The sequence below is a fragment of the Fundulus heteroclitus genome, chromosome 18 (genome assembly GCF_011125445.2).
Source record: "Fundulus heteroclitus isolate FHET01 chromosome 18, MU-UCD_Fhet_4.1, whole genome shotgun sequence".
Lineage (NCBI taxonomy): Eukaryota > Metazoa > Chordata > Actinopteri > Cyprinodontiformes > Fundulidae > Fundulus > Fundulus heteroclitus.
This window is the reverse complement of record NC_046378.1, coordinates 9262797-9280535: the sequence shown is the minus strand read 5'-3', so window position 1 is coordinate 9280535 and position 17739 is coordinate 9262797. Positions and strand designations below refer to the sequence as shown.

The 17739-nt window shown below is 42.3% G+C and overlaps 1 protein-coding gene across 1 annotated transcript; it reads right to left on the bottom strand.

Annotated features, from left to right (window-relative positions):
* Window positions 1–1413: 1413 nt before the first annotated feature.
* ilvbl (ilvB (bacterial acetolactate synthase)-like) lies at window positions 1414–15721 on the bottom strand. The gene is made up of 14 exons (XM_036150185.1): window positions 15277–15721; window positions 11939–12140; window positions 10898–11025; window positions 8061–8311; window positions 7813–7912; window positions 7183–7280; window positions 6946–7082; window positions 6213–6347; window positions 5548–5662; window positions 5282–5451; window positions 5043–5113; window positions 4879–4950; window positions 2556–2661; window positions 1414–2443 (listed from the first exon to the last, which is right to left on the bottom strand). The coding sequence occupies exons 1-14, from the start codon at window positions 15388–15390 to the stop codon at window positions 2265–2267; spliced, it is 1878 nt and encodes a 625-aa protein (XP_036006078.1). The 5' UTR covers window positions 15391–15721; the 3' UTR covers window positions 1414–2264.
* Window positions 15722–17739: the final 2018 nt, after the last annotated feature.

The window sequence follows — 17739 nt, the reverse complement described above, 5'->3', positions numbered from 1 at the left end:
CTCCTTAAAAAAAAAAAAAAAAAAAGTTTAATGGTTTAGGTCCAAAAATAAAAAGGGGAAAAACAAAGTCCACGGTTGTTAAACGCACGAAACTCCCTTGATACTGCTGCTCATTCTGGACTTACACGCCTCTAGTATTGTTAAATAAAACGTCTGTAATGAATGTTTTCTCGGTTCAGTCTCATAGCCGCTCGCAGCTCTGCTGTCTGGTGGCGGACGGCCGGCTGACTGTTCACGCTACACCGGCGCTCGAGGACGGTAATGCGCAGCGGGTTTTCATGACGCCCTCACGTGCTGTAGGAAATCTGCGCTGCGCAGCCGTAACACTCACCTGAACGCAACCGTAAAAATGAATAACGATATTTAATGCACCGTCAACTTCGCAAGGTACAATATTTCAGCTAACTCGAGCTCTGTTCGGCACCCAATGACTCTCTGTGTGATGCAATAATTTCCTGAACAATATGAAATTATTTTGTTATGTCTTTTCGAGTTTTTAAGACCTACATATAACGCATCCGTCTTTTATTTAACTGCAAAACAAGATAAAAAAAATAATTTAAAGTCAGAATGTTTAGAAAATACACATTTGAACGTAGCAGGAGACTAAACCTCACATGGCTGTGACACAACCTCTTACATCATTACATGCAGGCGGTGAACACGTTTAAAAGTCTGATTCTACATGACCAATAACATCAGGTTAATATTCCAATTGGGATATTTTCCTCGTTAAAAAAAAAAAAAAAAGTCACACAGTCGTTTGATTTTATTAACAGGACCACGTCAGCATATCAAGCTCCGGCAAAACAAAACAAAAACAAACAAAAAAAGGAACAGACACTGCTAGGCTGCCACCTGCTGTTGGAAACATATACTGCAGCCAGAAGGTTGATCGTAGTAGTGTGAAAGCCCCATTTTCAAAGACCCTTTTGAAAGAAGAAAAAAATCTATCATACAAGATCACTTAGAATATTTTCTCACTTCTATGTCTTTATTTGAATTAAACATAAGAGACGGCATAAAAATATGCACACACCCATTTGGCAATTGACATCTTATTATCCAGCTATTGCTGTAAGCAGGAGATGGATGGTCTGGTCTGAGTAAGCCTTTATACTCTACACATGATGCCCCACATAGCAAGAGGATCAAGGAACAGCTGTCCTGCTACACCCAATTTCTATTAAATGGTTTTCCTGAATTTAAGACAAATCAACTTTAAAAAGTGTGGTATTTCTGGCTTCCACGTTAACATACTTTTAAGTACCAAACAAAATCATAACTGCATTATGAAGCTAAATGACCCAAAGGTTTTCCCTACCTCGGTGCCAGAAAAAAAAAATCCTTCTCGTTTGTGGCCACATTTAAAAGAAAAAAAATAAGAAAATAAGAAAAACACATTTCAAAATGGTCAGTATTAAACATTTCTTTAATTTCTCAGCAGATCCTCTGAATCATTTTCAAAACTATACATATAGTAATGTATATGAAGATACAATCAAGCACTGAAAGGCAAATCATCCGTCAGGCGACATTCCCGGAAACATTTCTAGTTCGATTTATTTTTTCCCCCCAAAAGCATTTACTCAGACTGAAGGTTCTTAGCTCAAAGATACCACGGATCCAAAAAAGGCCAAGTGTTCAAGTCCAAAACAGTAGGAAAAAAAAAAAAAAAAAGGCATACTGGTCACTTCAAGTCAGTGCTCTCACACACAAGTAATCCTCATAGCTAGTTTAATTGCAAACCTGCAATGGGTGGTTTAAAGATCCATAATCTAGCTGGGCATATCATAATAGAGCAAACATTTCAGAATATTCACCACTTCCCTTTTTAAAATGCAGCATTCGCTTTCTGAAGTCACGACATGACCCTGAAGGCAGCATAATGAACAACAGGTGCTTCATTTCTACTCTGGAGTGTCTTAGTATTATTATTATTATTATTATTATTATTATTATTATTATTATTATTATTATTATTATTATTATTAATAATAATAATAATAATAATAATATTTATAAGGTAAAGGGAAATGATCGTTATTGGAACTACTGGGTCAAATTGTCGAAAAAGGTAAAATATTGCTTTAAGATCTAAAAAGGATTATTAAAGCTTTGAAGCAGGCATGGCTGAATTAGTGCACTTCAGAATTAAATATGTTATCGGTTGAAATCCCTCGTGGAACTGACAAAAAAAAAAGGCATAGGAAGCCAAAGTTAAAAGACAAAGAATAGGCGAGTGCTTTGGATACAGAGAGGCTCTACACAGAGATGGAGCCTTCCCTGAAATTGGTCTTCCCTATCAAAACATTGAGAAGCGTAGCCTTGCCCTCCCTTGCATCCCTTTGAGCCTGCTGGATGATGTCCCTTAGCTGGTCCTCGTTTTCCCGTCCGACAAGGTAGCCCTTACCGCCATAACCATCTGCCACTGTGTGATAGTCTGCAAAAAATAGAAAGATACATTTAGCTGTTGCCTACCAATATATAAATATAAAAACAAAATAAAATGGCGAATATAAAGGACATGGTCACAGCTGTGGCCAAACGCGTACCTGTAAAAGCGAGGCCACAAGCCACGTTACTGCCGAGGATGGGGACCTGCTCTCTGGATATCTGACTCCAACACGCATCGTTTCCAACCACGGATATGACAGGTGTCTGGAGAGCAAGATCAAGTGGATTATATGTAGCCAAGCAGAGGTCATTAAAACATGAGCGTTAGTGTTAGTCTTCACGTTTATGCTGAACTTTAATGTAACGGCCGGTCAGCGTAGCGGTACGTTCCCATCTATGCAAACCAGAGATGCACTGAGAAAATCGGCTGCTGATCGGAATCAGAGGATTTTGGCTTTGACTGATGCTCGCCAGGTTGGAAACTCAAAAATCTTATTTTTATCTGATCAATGAACACACCATGTGTTAAGTTCTACCTTGAAATGAGGATTTTCTGCACGTCTTCCAGTAAAATCGACAGGGAAAAAAAAAAAAGGTGCTGAGGGAATCAAACTTTGAGGATGGGGAATGGGGCAGGAGATCACTTAACAGTCTTCAGATTTTATTTTTGCGCAAACTTCACATAGGCTGCGTTCATGCTGCAAAGAAATGCGACCCATATCCGACTTTTTCATGGCAGTGTGATCTTTTCACCCCACAAAAAATCTGATTTCTGCCACTTCCATATGTGGTACTCAGATTTTTTCTCAAAGCGTCCGCTGTCTGGACGGCCGTGTCTCATTTTATCCGTCTCTCCTGTCACTCTCCTATCTCTCACTACACATCCACATGCAGCAGCAGCTAGCTCTCCTTAGAAGAGCGCCGATAGCTGTGCTGCTGTCTTCTAACCTCACTTCATCTTGCTATGATGTGGCCTTAATATTGTCGGCTCCCGTTGCTCAACAGCTTTATAACAATAACAAGCAGAGATGCCGGCCGGTATCTGCGTTTTCTTTTCTTTTTTTAAACAAAACTTTATTGAACACTCCTAGAAACAATTACATTCACCATTACTTCCGCAAACGGTGCGCCGCTCTGTGACGCCTCCTTCTGTTAGCGGCGCATGCGGGTCGCTTTGCGGCCTTAAACCGTTCAGACAGCAGTATGATGGCGGTCGCATTTAATAACAGCATGAACTGCCGGCTAAAAATAAATAAATAAATCAGATTTCAGCAAAAAAAATAAATCGGAACTGAGCGTCAAGACCTGCAGGTTGAACGTAGCCAACTAATGCCGACTAATGTTTTGGCTTCAGCTGTGGCTCTGTCAGAGGCAACTGTGAAGGCAGCATTAAGGCCAGTATTTAGAAACAAGCGGCTAGAGCTCACCACACCCAACATTTCTCAAGTCGAACAAATCAAATACCACAGAGTAAAAAAAAAAAAAAAAACATTACAAAGTTTAAATCAATGAGAAATCAATGTATGCAGAAGATTAAAAGAACCACATAATAAGCTCCACCCTTCTATGTTCTCACCAACAGGCTTGTAATGTTACTTAACCGCATCTCCAATAATCCCAGTACGTACGTTTCAGGCTGTTTCTAATCATGAGCCTTGATGCCGTGTTCACGTTTGACTTTGATGAAGACACGGAGGATGTGAGGACGTCGAAGTGAAATTTCCACAATCAAAGCAAAAGATTCACCAGCATCCATGCCCAACAGCACGCTTGGGCACGGATGCTGATGCCAGGTGAAGAAGACTCGGGTGGCTGTTATCGGTACCAGTGGGGAGTTTGCAGTCGGAGGAAGAACGGAGATCTAAGCAGCCGCTCAAAACTGTACTTTCCACAACCACAGAGAGGCTTCCAGCGGATAACGGGAAGGCGGAGCGTGGCTGAACCTCTGAATGCTATGAAACACGCTGAGCTTGGAAATGTTGGCAGCCTTTTGGAAATCTCCCCTACAGTAAGGATCTGTATACGCTCTCTAGCGAACACACGCTGAGACCGCGGTTAAGCGATACTACCCATAAAATTCACTAACTGCTAATATTATAGGCTAACAGCTTAAAATGTGAACTCCAGTCATTTCATCTGTTGTAAAGTATTTATAAAAGCCAAAGTTTCAGAGCAAATGCTCTCTTAGCAGGAAGGCCACAATAAATATTTTCAACGTGGGTCTTAAATTTTCTTTAAGGCAAAGTTCTAACAGAAAAGTAGAAGTCGGCCAAAAAAAACTCGGACCCGTGCATCTACAATCAAACACGTGGATGATAATAAATCCTGAACTGTGTGAGCCGACACTCCTGTTTGGCCTTTTCGACACGTGTGTCGGGTTACGCTGCCATACTTCTGCAAAATGCATCGCCCGTTTCTCCTTTCAGGCGAGTAAACGGGCTGCGTGCGTGCGGATGCGAGTCGAGGATTCACGTCTTTTACCTTGTGCCGGGTAAACGTGTCGTACTCCGCGACGCTGTAGCCCAGGGAGCCGTCTCCATAGACTATCCACACCTGCACGTCACCAAAAAGCAACAGGACTTCGGATTAGGGTCGAAAAGAGAAAGCTAATCGGGTAAATGGCACATCAATAATAAGCACTATACCTCAGATTCAGGGCGGCAAAGCTTTGCTCCCAAAGCGAAACCTCCTCCAACTCCCAGAGTCCCAAAGGCTCCTGTGGGAACACAGACCACTGGGATTAAGACATTTTGTAGCACAGCTCTAGACATCCCATTAATTAACTGCAACAGTTTATTGTTCCGTCTTCTGCTTTTGCAGGTTTTCTGGATCAAATCAAAACCGTGGGTCACCCGGTTTAATCGGCACGCTGCTTGTGAACTACCTGGATCCAACCAACGCAGAGGTCCTCTTGGTCTCATTATATAAGCGGCACTTCCCACAAAGTCTCCCCCGTCCGCCACGATGATGCTGTCCTCGGCCATTAGCTCGTCCACACAGTGCAGGACCTTTAAAGGGTTTAGGTGGTGCTCCGTCTTCTCGTTAGCTTTGGCCCTGAAGTTGAAAACAGGGTGAGTGATGACTTTGTAGCAACGGCGCAGGTTTGCCGTCTTTGCGTGGACGGCGCAGAGGTCCGCCACCGCCGCCCACCTGTTTGCGCTTTCTTTGGTGGAATCTCCGGCTTTGAGGCTCTGAGGCCATTCCTCGGGACAGCGATGGCCCTTTAGCCCCTTGGACAGACGCACAATGAATGATCCAGCGTCTCCTAAGAAAAATACACACACACACACACACACACACACACACACACACACACACACACACACACACACACACACACACACACACACACACACACACACACACACACACACACACACACACACACACACACACACGTCAGAGTCAACCTCAAATGTCTCAATTTCTTTAAACAGTTTTTACAAAATCTAGACATTTATGCAAAATGTTTTACCATCTGTTAATCTGTTTACGTAAATGATAAAAACAGCACAATTGTCACTTCAGCAGTGTTGTCTGGAGCCATCTCACTCTTTTTGTTGACTTTGATTTATTTATTTTTTTCTAAATTCAGCTCTTTATGCTTTAGATAATGGGACGAGGAATCTAAGCTTTGTATTCACGCTTAGTTTTCGTATTTCCATACTTCTCCAGACCCGGAAAATAACAAAAGCAAATTCCATTTTCTAGACCCTTAACGACCAGGTAGGGACCCTGATGATCTCCTGAATGAGCCAATTTAGGATTAAAAGTGAGATGGTACTTTAATGCTGAGGGTGTTGTTCAAAACGTACCCTGAATGGCTACGGTTGGCTTCCAGAACATGTCTGAGTTTTTCAGCAGCTGTGACTTGTCTCTGTTGACAGCAATGATCTTGCTCCTCCTGTTGAGAACTCTGCCATAGCTCAGTCGGAAGTCGCATACGGTGCCTATAAAAAAAAATAAAAAAAAATGAATAAACAAAACAACTAGTCTGACAATGCGGTTTTGAATACAACAGCACCGTGTTCATCTCTTGCTCCTAGAAAATGTGGATACTTTGTCCCATTGCAACCGCAGACCTCAACATACGTTAATGGTGGCATCATGTCATTGTAAAGCTGAAGCTACAGGAAGAATGGTTATCAGCTATTGTTTACAAGTAAAAACATGAAAAGTGGTGTGTGTTAGTACTCAGCCCCATTTGTGAAACCATGTAATCCTGCTGTTACACCTGCAAGTCTTTTTAGCGCATGTCTCTACTAACTTTGCACATCTAGAGACAATTTTGCCCATTTCTCTTGCGAAATATCTAAGATCTCTGCCAGACCGGATGGAGACCACCAGTGAAATGCAATTTCCTCGTTTTGTCACATAATCCTACTTGGGTTTTGGTCCGAACCATTGCACCGCAGCTCTGGCTCCACCTTTAAGTGTCAATATTGTGTTTTTAGCTCCATCAACGTTTGCTTCGACTCTGTCCAGCTTCGGCCTCTGAAAGGCCTCCATTAAAAATATGAACTTTATGCTGAAAGCGGAGCCTCCGACCTGCTAGGAGAACCAAGTCAGCGTCCTTCAGAGCATCCCGCCTGTTCTGTCGAATGTGGATGGGGCTGTCTTTACCCAGCATGCCACGGGACATGCCTCCGAGAAAGCAGGGGATACCCAGATCCTCCAGAGCCTTCCTATGAAACAAACATATTTGCCACGCATCACACGACTCTGTGGAGCCCAAAATGACATTTTTTTAATCCTAACGTTTGAAAGAAAAACATTGTCCCTCACCTGATGTCTTCTGCAGGCGTTGGAGGCAGCGTGGCTTGGCTCCCAAGAAGAATGACTGGTTTCTTAGCTCGACTTACCAGCTCTATGCACCTTTGTACCTGAGGAGAAGCAAGACATGCAAAGGAATCTGCGCCATGCCATGATGGCATCTAGTTATATATTTACTGAAAACTACGACATGGTCAAAACCAACTCCCAGAGTTAAATTTGGCTCTACACCAAATTTAGCAGGTTGGCCAGGGTGGGGCCAGTGTTTTTTTCATGGGGGCACAGAACAAAAGATTGGGAAAAACACTGAACAGGTCAATATTTCATCGTTTAGTATATTAAGTGAGCCAAAGAGTCAATTGTGGCTCTGCCGGTTGCAGACCCCTGATCCTATCTCAATACGGCTGAAGCTAAGCGTGAAACAGCTTAATTTTTTAATTATTGTTAGAGTCAAACTGTGAAGGTAAAAAATACAACTGGTCCAAGTGACCAACCAGTTATGGTATCTTGGTCAGCATATTATTCTAAGAAATGTGTTTAATATCATGTCTGTTTTTAGTACAGGGGCACTGGCCCCTGTTGGCCCATATCTAGAACCGCCCCTGGTCAAAACATTGACGTAACGCTGGAAGCTTGGTTTACCTGATCATCTGTGGCTTGAGGGACGTGAACAGGAAGTGGGGAAACATCCCTGGTCTCCCAGGCTCCAGCAAAAAGGTTCATGAGGTGGTTATTGAGGTACCTTACAAACAAGCAACTCATTAACTGAACGATCAGAAATACATTTTAGCCGCCTAGATTCAAAAAGTGCTTGTTTGTTTTTTAACCGCAAGTGACAGTTGTTTTTTCTTCTCTTTAAAATTCAACCAAACAGCATCTCCGTTACATACCACGAAACGATTTTTCCCATCAGCCCTTTGGGTGGGTTCTTGACAGCGAACTCTTTGGACACCAGGTGGTAGGGGTACAGCGTATCAATGGGGAACTCGATGAAAACGGGACCGGGGGTTCCCGACTGAGCGACTGCCAGGGCCTTCCTGAGCGTAGGCACGATCTCCCTGACGGTGCGGATGGAGGCACAGAACTTGCAAAGTGGCCTGAAGAGAGACAGCTGGTCGATGTCCTGCAGCGCTCCTCTGCCCTGGGGCCACAAACGGGTAAAGGAAAGCTCCTTTTAACAACTAGAAGCAGCACCGGAGACCAGCACCGCCCACGAATCCGGACTGACGTTTTGTTGTGCTGCCTTCTTTTATTGTGGTAATGTCTTCCATCTGCACATTCGCTTCATATTTACAGCCAATGGCTGATACAAAGTACAACCTCTCTCAGTTATACTTCCTAAGATCTTAGGGCACAGTAAAAAGGGTCTGTGTCTGTATTCACAAAGATTCCTAAGAGTAAAAGTGGCTCTTAAAATTTTAAGAATTCTATGATCTTTCTTAGAATTTTACCTCGGTGAGATAAACGTTATTCACAAAGCTTCCTGGGCCTTCAGAGAGCTCCTAAAGTGAAAAATGTAAGGAGGAGGACTTTTAGCGAGCCTAAAACTGACTTCAGCAGAGAAGACGGAGGAAACGGAGAGAGCTGATTGGCTGATCCACCATTTAAACAGTGGAGGAAATGAGCACATAAACCTCTCTAACAATCATACAATTATCAATATGTAGATAAGAAACTTTATCATCCCCATAGGGGGAAATTAATTAGTTTCAGCGGCCCGACGGGTTGAAGGCGGCTCGACCGAACGTCGTTTATAGAGGATTAATAAATAATATGGAAAATGTTGGATAGTCATGAACAAAAAGCTGAGGAATTTACAAATAATATATATAAAAAGAGGCGAGAGAATATTCCTGTATTGCATGATGATGTCAGTGGGTAAACATAATAAGTAAATCAAAATAAATGATGACGTGAATAAGGTGTTCAAACATTTTGACGTGGTGTGACAATGAACTAATATAGCTAAATTTCCTCTTGATCCAGTCTAATCAGTTGATTTCTCTCCTTTGATTAGGGGCGCATTTGTGTTTTTTTCCCCCCTTTTACTATCAACCAATCACAGCTCTTAAAAGGCAGCGTCACCCCTATTAATGGGGCCAACCACACCTCCTCACCGTCATTTTGCTTGCTCAGAGTCGCTCTTAGCAGCGACCTAAATCACTCTTAAGCTAAGACTCCTAGGTAGGAATCTTTAGGCTAAGATAGGAGCTCTCTGAGAGGACTATGAGAATCTTTGTGAATAGAGGCACAGGTTTTTAAATCAGCTTAAAAAAACTATTCTGGCCGTTATCTTCTTCTCATTTATTAAAGAAGGATGAAGACGGATCAAAGCAGTTATCCAGGGACATCACTGATGCTTCTGAAAGGAAAGTGATAGGTGTTGGAAGCTGCTGGTTACTGATCTTCTATAAAAACAGGACTTCTGCTAGTTTGTTTTTTCCTGAAGCATGCAGATGTTCTTTAATTGCTATACCAGGGAGGAAAGACATCTTAGAGAAAAAAATGTTGTTCCCCATCAATAAAGAATTCCGTGGCCAATTACAAGCTATGTCAATTAGAGCTCAGCAGGCAGGACTATTTCTTTAAATACCCCTTTAATTGACACCTTGGATGGCTGAACAGATGTACGGTATACCCACTGAATGTTTTACTGCAGCTCAACAAGAGCAGAATAAATGTAATCTATTTAACAAAACTACCCACTTTAAAGCACAAATTTTCACCTAAACTGAGGCCAGAAAACACAAAGCAACAAATCCGCAGCATAAGAAAACATTCACATAAACATAAGAAAACATTCACCTGTACACTGTTACTTCTCCTGCATTGTCTACTGTTCACCTTTAAATCCCTGCTGCACCTGATACTGTAATTTTCATTTTTACTGCAATTTTACAAGCTGTATGCAACAAAATTTCGTTCTGTATGCACAGAGTGACCAATAAAATGACAAATAAAGTTGTCTAAGTCATATAAATATCACAAAAACATATAAATAAAAAACAATATCACAAAAACAGATGGAACCCCAGAGAAATGGATAAAAAAAAAGCTACATTGCGAATTTCTGCGCATTAATACCAAACAATGGCTCACAAGACAAATGAACAACAATATGAGTTAAATGAAACTGGGACATCTCTAACTTGAGATCACTGAGCAGAAAGCCTATTCTGTCTCTAAAGGGCGAACACAGCCGCTACAGGCGCTCTGCTGCCGCACTGGACTCACATTCTCAAAAAACCTCGCAAGATTTGACGGTGCAGGAAAGCGATCTTTGTAGATTTTCCTCACATGGGTTTAGGACTGGCTTGTCTGGCAGTCAGGCGCTGAGGTACTCTGTCATTTCTTCCCCAGCGGACTTTAACATGAATCCCTGCCAAAGCCTTGTTATGAATGTGTTGTTTGGCATCTTTGGATGACAATTCATAAAGAGGTTTAAGTTACTATGTATCTGTGTTTGACTTGAATGATTTTTTTAACTTAATGATTAAATGACTCACTTATACAATACTTTTTTCTAAATGTGCTTCTACAAAGCAACTGAAAAAAACTGATAACTTCATCTTTCTTTATAAATGTGGTAAATCTGTCTTTCTTTTCTCCTCACTTCGACTTAAATTCAAATAATTGTAGTATCCTGTAAGGACCCAATCATCTGTATCGCCACGTCCATACTGTGAACGTGAAGCCGTGGGCGGCCAGGAGGAGGCCGCTGATGTACCTGCAGCAACGTTCCAGCAGCTCCTCCCAGAAGCAGCAGTGGAGATTCAGCCATCTGAGCATTTTTCACCGCTGTCACCGTGTTGGTGAGGCCCGGGCCAGCCGTCACCGCGGCTACGCCGACAGTACCTGGGGACAGACGGCAGCAGAAAACACGTGATGAGGGTTTTTTTTGTTTTTTTTCCAAAGAAAGCAGTTCCTAAGGTTCAAGCAAAGCCGTGCCCAAATCTGAACCGGACGTCGGCGTTCCTGTTAGCGCCGCCTGTTTGACGAGGCGCAGCCCAAAACAAAGGCACGCCCTAACCGGGCTGCAGAGCACGCAGTCCCTACAGCTATGCATGTGCTAGGGTTGTCACGATACTAAAGTTTTCAACTCGATACCGATACTCAGGAAAATATTCGATACTCAATACCATTTTCGATACCACAAAGATAAAAACAAAGACCCCAAAATTGAACAGAAATATTTTTATTAATAAATAAAATACAAATAAATTAATAAATACAGTAAACAATAATAACAATATTTTGAGGTTGTATGCTGTGCACAATATTAAGCAGGCCTGATTAAAAAGAAGTGTTCCTTCCTTGGCTATGCTTTACAACACATTGACACTAGCCAAAACAGTTAAACAAAAAGAAATGCTGTATTCTCAGCAGCTGCACCTGTTACAAAAAAAGTCTGAAACTGAAAAGTGCACAGAATTATTCAATCACACAGTGTTCAGAAAGTGCATTTTCCTCTATTCTGCACTCTAGATGAATGACTGTTTTGGTGCCACTGGTGGTAGCACTGACCTAAATTTGCTTTGCTGTTTGCAGATTTTTTTTGCCAAGTCCCCAGCTTCTGGGGGACTTGGCAAAAAACACCCCACCCCGCGGCATCGATACTTTTGAAAATGAGTATTGTATCCGGATACAACATTTTAGTATCGATACTTTTTAGAGTATCGATACTTTTGACAACCCTAGCGTGTGCTAACCAACCCCGAGGTCAAACATTAACTCCTCTTCTGTCCGCGTAGAGCGCGGGAGTCGGTACCTGAGAGCCTCGCCACAGCGTCCGCGGCGAAGACGGCCGTGGCTTCGTGTCTGGTGTCCACGACGCGGATGCCCACCTTCTCGCAGGCCACGAGGATGGGGGAGATGTGCCCGCCGACCAGCGTGAACAGAAACTTGACTCCGTGCGCGCGCAGGACCTCTGCCACGCTCTCCCCTCCATGCCGGGGGCTCTGCGTTTCGGTCTGGATTCAGTCGACAGGGAAACACAGAAACCAATGAAAACGCTCTCCTGAAATATTCACACCCATAAACGTCTTACCATCTCGTCTCATTCGGGACCGCAGACCTCAACTGTGCGTCGTAAACCAACGCAAGACGCATAACTGAAGTGGCAGGACAGCTTGATTATTTCTTTCACAACTAAAAATCTTAAGGGGTTATTTGTATTCTGCCCCTTTACTATGACACCCCTAAATAAAATCCAGTGAAGCCGACTGACTTCAGAAGTCCCTTGATTTGCCAGCGTGAGATGTGATCTCTGCATCCAGCCGTTCCATGACGGCCTCAGAGGCTTTCTAGAGAACAAACAGCTTTATGGAGATCAAAGAACACGGCAGACCGGTCAGGATCACCTTCTAAAACCAGGGTAGTTTATAGAACAATATCCCAAGCTTTGAATCGCTTCAAGCCATCATCTAAGAGGGAAAAGAGGACGGCCCGGCTAGAAAGCCGTGGCTGACCACCTAAACGGTGAGACCAGGCAAGGTGAGCGTTAAAAAGGGAAGCAGTCAGGAGTGTTTTTTTTTTTTTTATAACTCTGGAGGAACTGAGGAAAGCCAAAGCTCAGCGTAACCCATCCACCGGCTGTCGTTTTACCTTACGCCACGGTCTGGTTGAATACTCGATTCTGATTGGCTGCAGACTGTTCTAAATGATTGCGCTGGCTCAAACGTTAGCCGTTTACCTCACGGCAAGACAGTTGACGCTGGTTACCTCGGCAACGTGTCACGACGACGTATCAAGTTCTCTCCGCTTCTTGTGAAAAAGTTACGATTTAAACAGTAAAGTATTAATAACTGATCTAATATTTATTTAAGTTCGTATTATCGTGACCATGGTATGAGCGGGACAATGCCCTTCCTGGCGTCCATGATCAGAAATGAATGGACCTCCAGTCATTTCTGATCATGGACGCCTCGTCAGCCATTATGACCTTTACCCATCTGATGCAGTGAGTAGCTTTTCATTTCATGGACAACCATGTCAAAAAGACACGCCACGTGATCGGGGGGAAAGACATCAACCTGTTTCAGAAGGCACACAGCGAGCAAAGAGCACAACTAAGGAGATTGCTGAAGCTACTAAAACCATCCATGGCGTTAGCAGACACTGGACAGAGAGCGGGGAGCCCTCATCTTTGTGGAGAAAGCTTGAATGATTGTGACGGGCTATTATGGAAACATTTGTTAAAAAAAAAAAAAAAAAAAAAAAAAAAAAACACAGCAAGCCTCGTGGTAAGGTTGAATAATGAAAGTAAGAGCATTTCCACAGACGCAAATTAAAGCCTAAACAGCTGTGTAGCGTTAGCAGAACTTCTGATAGCTGAGGCTGTTTGGAGAAAGAAAAAAAAAATCTCCAAAATCTGGATCTGAATCTGGAGCAATGGAAAAATGTCCGGTAAGTCCAGCTCCACCCTGTATCAGCGCCATGGCATCATCAGGGTGAGAGGAGTGGTGCGTATGAAGTGACGCCCCCATCGTGCCTGGTGCACACCGTACAAGCCAGTGAGGACAACTAAGGAGGTTCTGTGATCGGAGGATGCTGCCCTTGCTGCATTCACTAAATGTTCTGGATGAGCAGGTTAGGGCATCTTCTGAGACGACAAAGCCAGGATTCATCGGGCTCAAATTGTGCAGCAGTGGTTGGAGGAACACGATGCGTCATTTTGAATCATGGACTGGCCTGACCTTAACCCAATTCAGAACCCTAAGGATGCGCTGGAGAGGTAATAGCGCAATGGTCCGACTCTCACGTCATCCCTGGATGAGATCTGGACAAAACATTTGACGCAACTTTGGATGGGAAACAATTTAAAATGTTGTCAAATTGCAAAAGGAAAACTATGACACAGGAAAGGCATGCTGCAATCAAAGCAAAGGGAACTCCAGAAAGATATTGGAGCGAGACTTTGTTTTCGGGACAGGAAGAGCATTTGTCGTGCCCTCCACGGATCCGGCCTTTATGGAACGCGTCATTTGATGAAACCTCCTGAGAAGCGCTGTTTGATGTTTGCTACAAACCACGCAGGGAATGCTGCAAACACTTGAGGTGTTTTTTTATACTGCTCCGGATATAAAAAATTTGAATGGAGAACTTTTCGCCAGCATCATGCCGCAGGGATGCTTTTCTTCAGCAGGGACAGACGAGTCTGACTGGAAGAATACACGTCATAAGGCTGCGAGACACCCGAGACTGAGGCGGAGGTTTACCTTTCCGCCTCACAGCCAGAGTGACAACGGGATGGTTTAGATCAGGGGTTCCCAAAGTGGGGGTCGCGACCCGCGAGATAATCCAAATAATGAGCCAAACGTCTGACTTCACAATGTCAGATATATATACTTGTTTTATGTAGCAAAAAAAAAAAAAACTGCTTTATGTAGCAAATTGTTTGCCATCATTTATGGGAAATATTTCTTTTTTTCCACAATCTCAACATGTCAGGTTTTTTTTTTTGTAAAAATGTACTCCTCCATGGCCAATAAGTTATTTTCTTTAGTCTACAACAGCCATGAACCAATTTTTTGGAGGGAAAATTACTAGAAAAAAGGTAATATTAGGTGCACAACAAGCTGGTTGTAATACGCCTTAAATATGACAAAGTTTAAGGAGCATGGATACTTTTGCGAGGCCCCTTTTATAATAATCTAACAGCTAACAATGCATCCCTGATGTAACAGAACCATAAAGGGAGTAAACATAAAAAAAAAAAAAAAAACTACACTTTATATAAACAGCTGTCCCCTGTGACACAACAAAGCCTTCCTAAAGTCACCAGTTACACCAGTGTCCCTTTGACAACGGCGGCTTTTATGGCCCAGGCCTGCAGCGGCGTGCTGCCCCGTTGCTTTGTGCAGCATCCCGCTGACAACCAGCCTCCTGAGCCGGCCTTTGTGAGCCGACCGCAGTTTACATGCCTGCAGCCCAGGCTCACCTTTACACCTGGGACAGCTTTACAGACGTCATGGGAGGGAGGACTGCCCGTGTTGCTGCATGTTTTCACACACTGGGGGGCAGTGCAAAGCACAGAAAGTAAAGGGATGGGGGGGAATCATGACATGTCTTCCGTTTAGAAGCGACTGTTGATCTTTAACCACCTACCTTGTGCAACAACTGGTAAATTAAGCCCAGTTTGTAGGCAGTGAACACAAGCCCAGCCAGAGCAAAGCCAGCGGAGCATCCGAGAATATTGGAAACGCATCCAAACGACTCCATGTCGGCATGCGGGAGAACAAACCCTCCCGTTGATCGAACCAGAACTCGGCTAGGCTTATATAAAAGAAAAACAACAACAGCCCTAAACCTGTCCTACCGCTGCTCCACTTCAGCAGCTCCCTTTCCGTGCTAGGCTATAATATAAAGCTGACTCCAGAGCTGCTATCGATCCATTTCATACATTATATCCGGGAAGTGCACTCGAAACACAACTGTCTAATGGTTGCCTAGCAGTTAAACGCTTTAAATGACATCGTAGCGACTCCTGAACAAGTTCAACTGGCATAACGCTCGTTCACCTGCAGGAATATCAGCGCTCAGGTCAAGCCGGACATGAGTCCTGCACGTTTCCGGAAAGGAATTTCAAAATAAAACTCTACCTGGACGCTACAGATCTGAATAGCATGGCTTACGTTTATATTGGATTTTTTTTTTCATTTATTATCAAATTGAAACAATCTTTCGTTTAAATGATGTGAACAGATATGTTGTTTTATAGTAATAATAAACAATTACCAAAACCGTGCGTTTTATTGTGAAGGTCAGTCTTGTTTTCCGGTTACAGGTGCGGCTTCCGTAGCCTGTACGTTTTGGACGGGCAATTTCCATGTACAGACAACCTGGTCGCTCCAAACTGCAGGCTTCTCCTAGATGTTTTGACATGCTGAGTCACTTCAGCTCCAATCAGTTCATGGTTTAAATCCCACCATTCGGGATCTGAAGATTGTTTTCTGTGTTCACTTCTCCTATATTGTCCCTTTCAATCTTCTCATTAAATGCCAGGGGTTTAAGAGAAAATGTTAAAAGAAAAGCTTTATTTTTATTTGCAAAACAACAAAAGTCAGATTTTTGTTTTTTTCAAGAATCACATAGTGTAAGAAATGATGCATCCTTTTGGAAAACTCAATGGGGAAATGATTTATGGTTTTCTCATGGTTCAGAAAGGTCAGCAGGGGTCACTATTTTAAAAAACAAATTTAATGGTTCTGTTCTACACTCAGAAAGTGATCCTAATGGCCACTATATAATATTAATCCTGAATGTCAACAACAGCATTATCCTTCTTGCCAATATATATGGATATAATTCAAAACCTGAAAATGATTTCTTACTTGATGGATTAGAATCTAGTTTTCTACACTGGTTATCAAAATACCCAAATGCTCTGATTTTAATGGGAGGGGATTTCAACATTGCTTTGAATAGCTCCTTAGACCGATGGCCTCCGAATGTTAATAATACTTCTTCTGTTAACTTGTCCTCCTTTATAAAAAAATTTAATCTCATAGATATATGGAGAGTCAAAAATCCAAGTTCTAGAGATTATACCTGGTCTAATAAGAATCGCACGTTAATGTCTCGCATAGATTACTGGTTAGTTTCTGATTACTTGGATAAGAATAACGTTAATCCTAGAATATTAATAACACCTTTAACCGATCATAAAGCAATATCATTGATTGCCTCACTCAGTCCTCACATTTCTCCCACATTCAAAAGTTATTATTGGAAACTTAACAATTCTATCTTAACAAATGAATTAATAATTAATAAAGTAAATTCATTAATAAACCATTTCTGGAAAAAGGCCTTAATTGATAACAATTTCACTAGAAATTGGGAACTCCTTAAATTTGAGGTTTCACAATATTTCAGAGAATTTGGTGCTTCTCTATCTAAATCCAGGAAAGATGAAGAAACAAATGTAATATCCAGAATAACTGCAATTACTCAAAACTTACCTGAAAATTTATCTGAAAATGATTTAAAGGATTTAACCATTCAACAGAACAAATTAAATGAAATATACAGAAGGAAAGCAGAGGGGGCCTTTGTGAGATCGAGGGGAAAATGGCTGGAGAAAGGGGAACAAAACACTGCATATTTCTTTCAATTAGAAAAAACCCGTGGTCAATTCAACTCAATTCAAAAACTTAACATTAACAACTTTATCACTGATGATCCCAAAACAATAGCAAAGTATTGCTCCACTTTTTACAGTGAGTTGTATGAATCACAATACAATAAATCTGAATCTGAAACTTTCTTTACATATCTTACTGAAACTAAATCAATTAATGATGACCAAAGAGATATATGTGATAGTCCCCTTTCTCCTGCTGAAGTCCTGTCTGCCATCAAGCATCTAAAACTCAATAAATCTCCAGGAGTTGATGGCCTAACTTCAGAGTTTTACATCACCTTTGCAGATCAACTGGCCCCGTTCCTCCACCGGCTGTTTGCAGAAAGCATCCATAACCAAACCCTTCCTCCTACTCTGTGTCAAGGCCTTCTGACTTTAATTCCTAAACCTAAAAAAGACCCCCTTCTGATCGATAACTGGCGTCC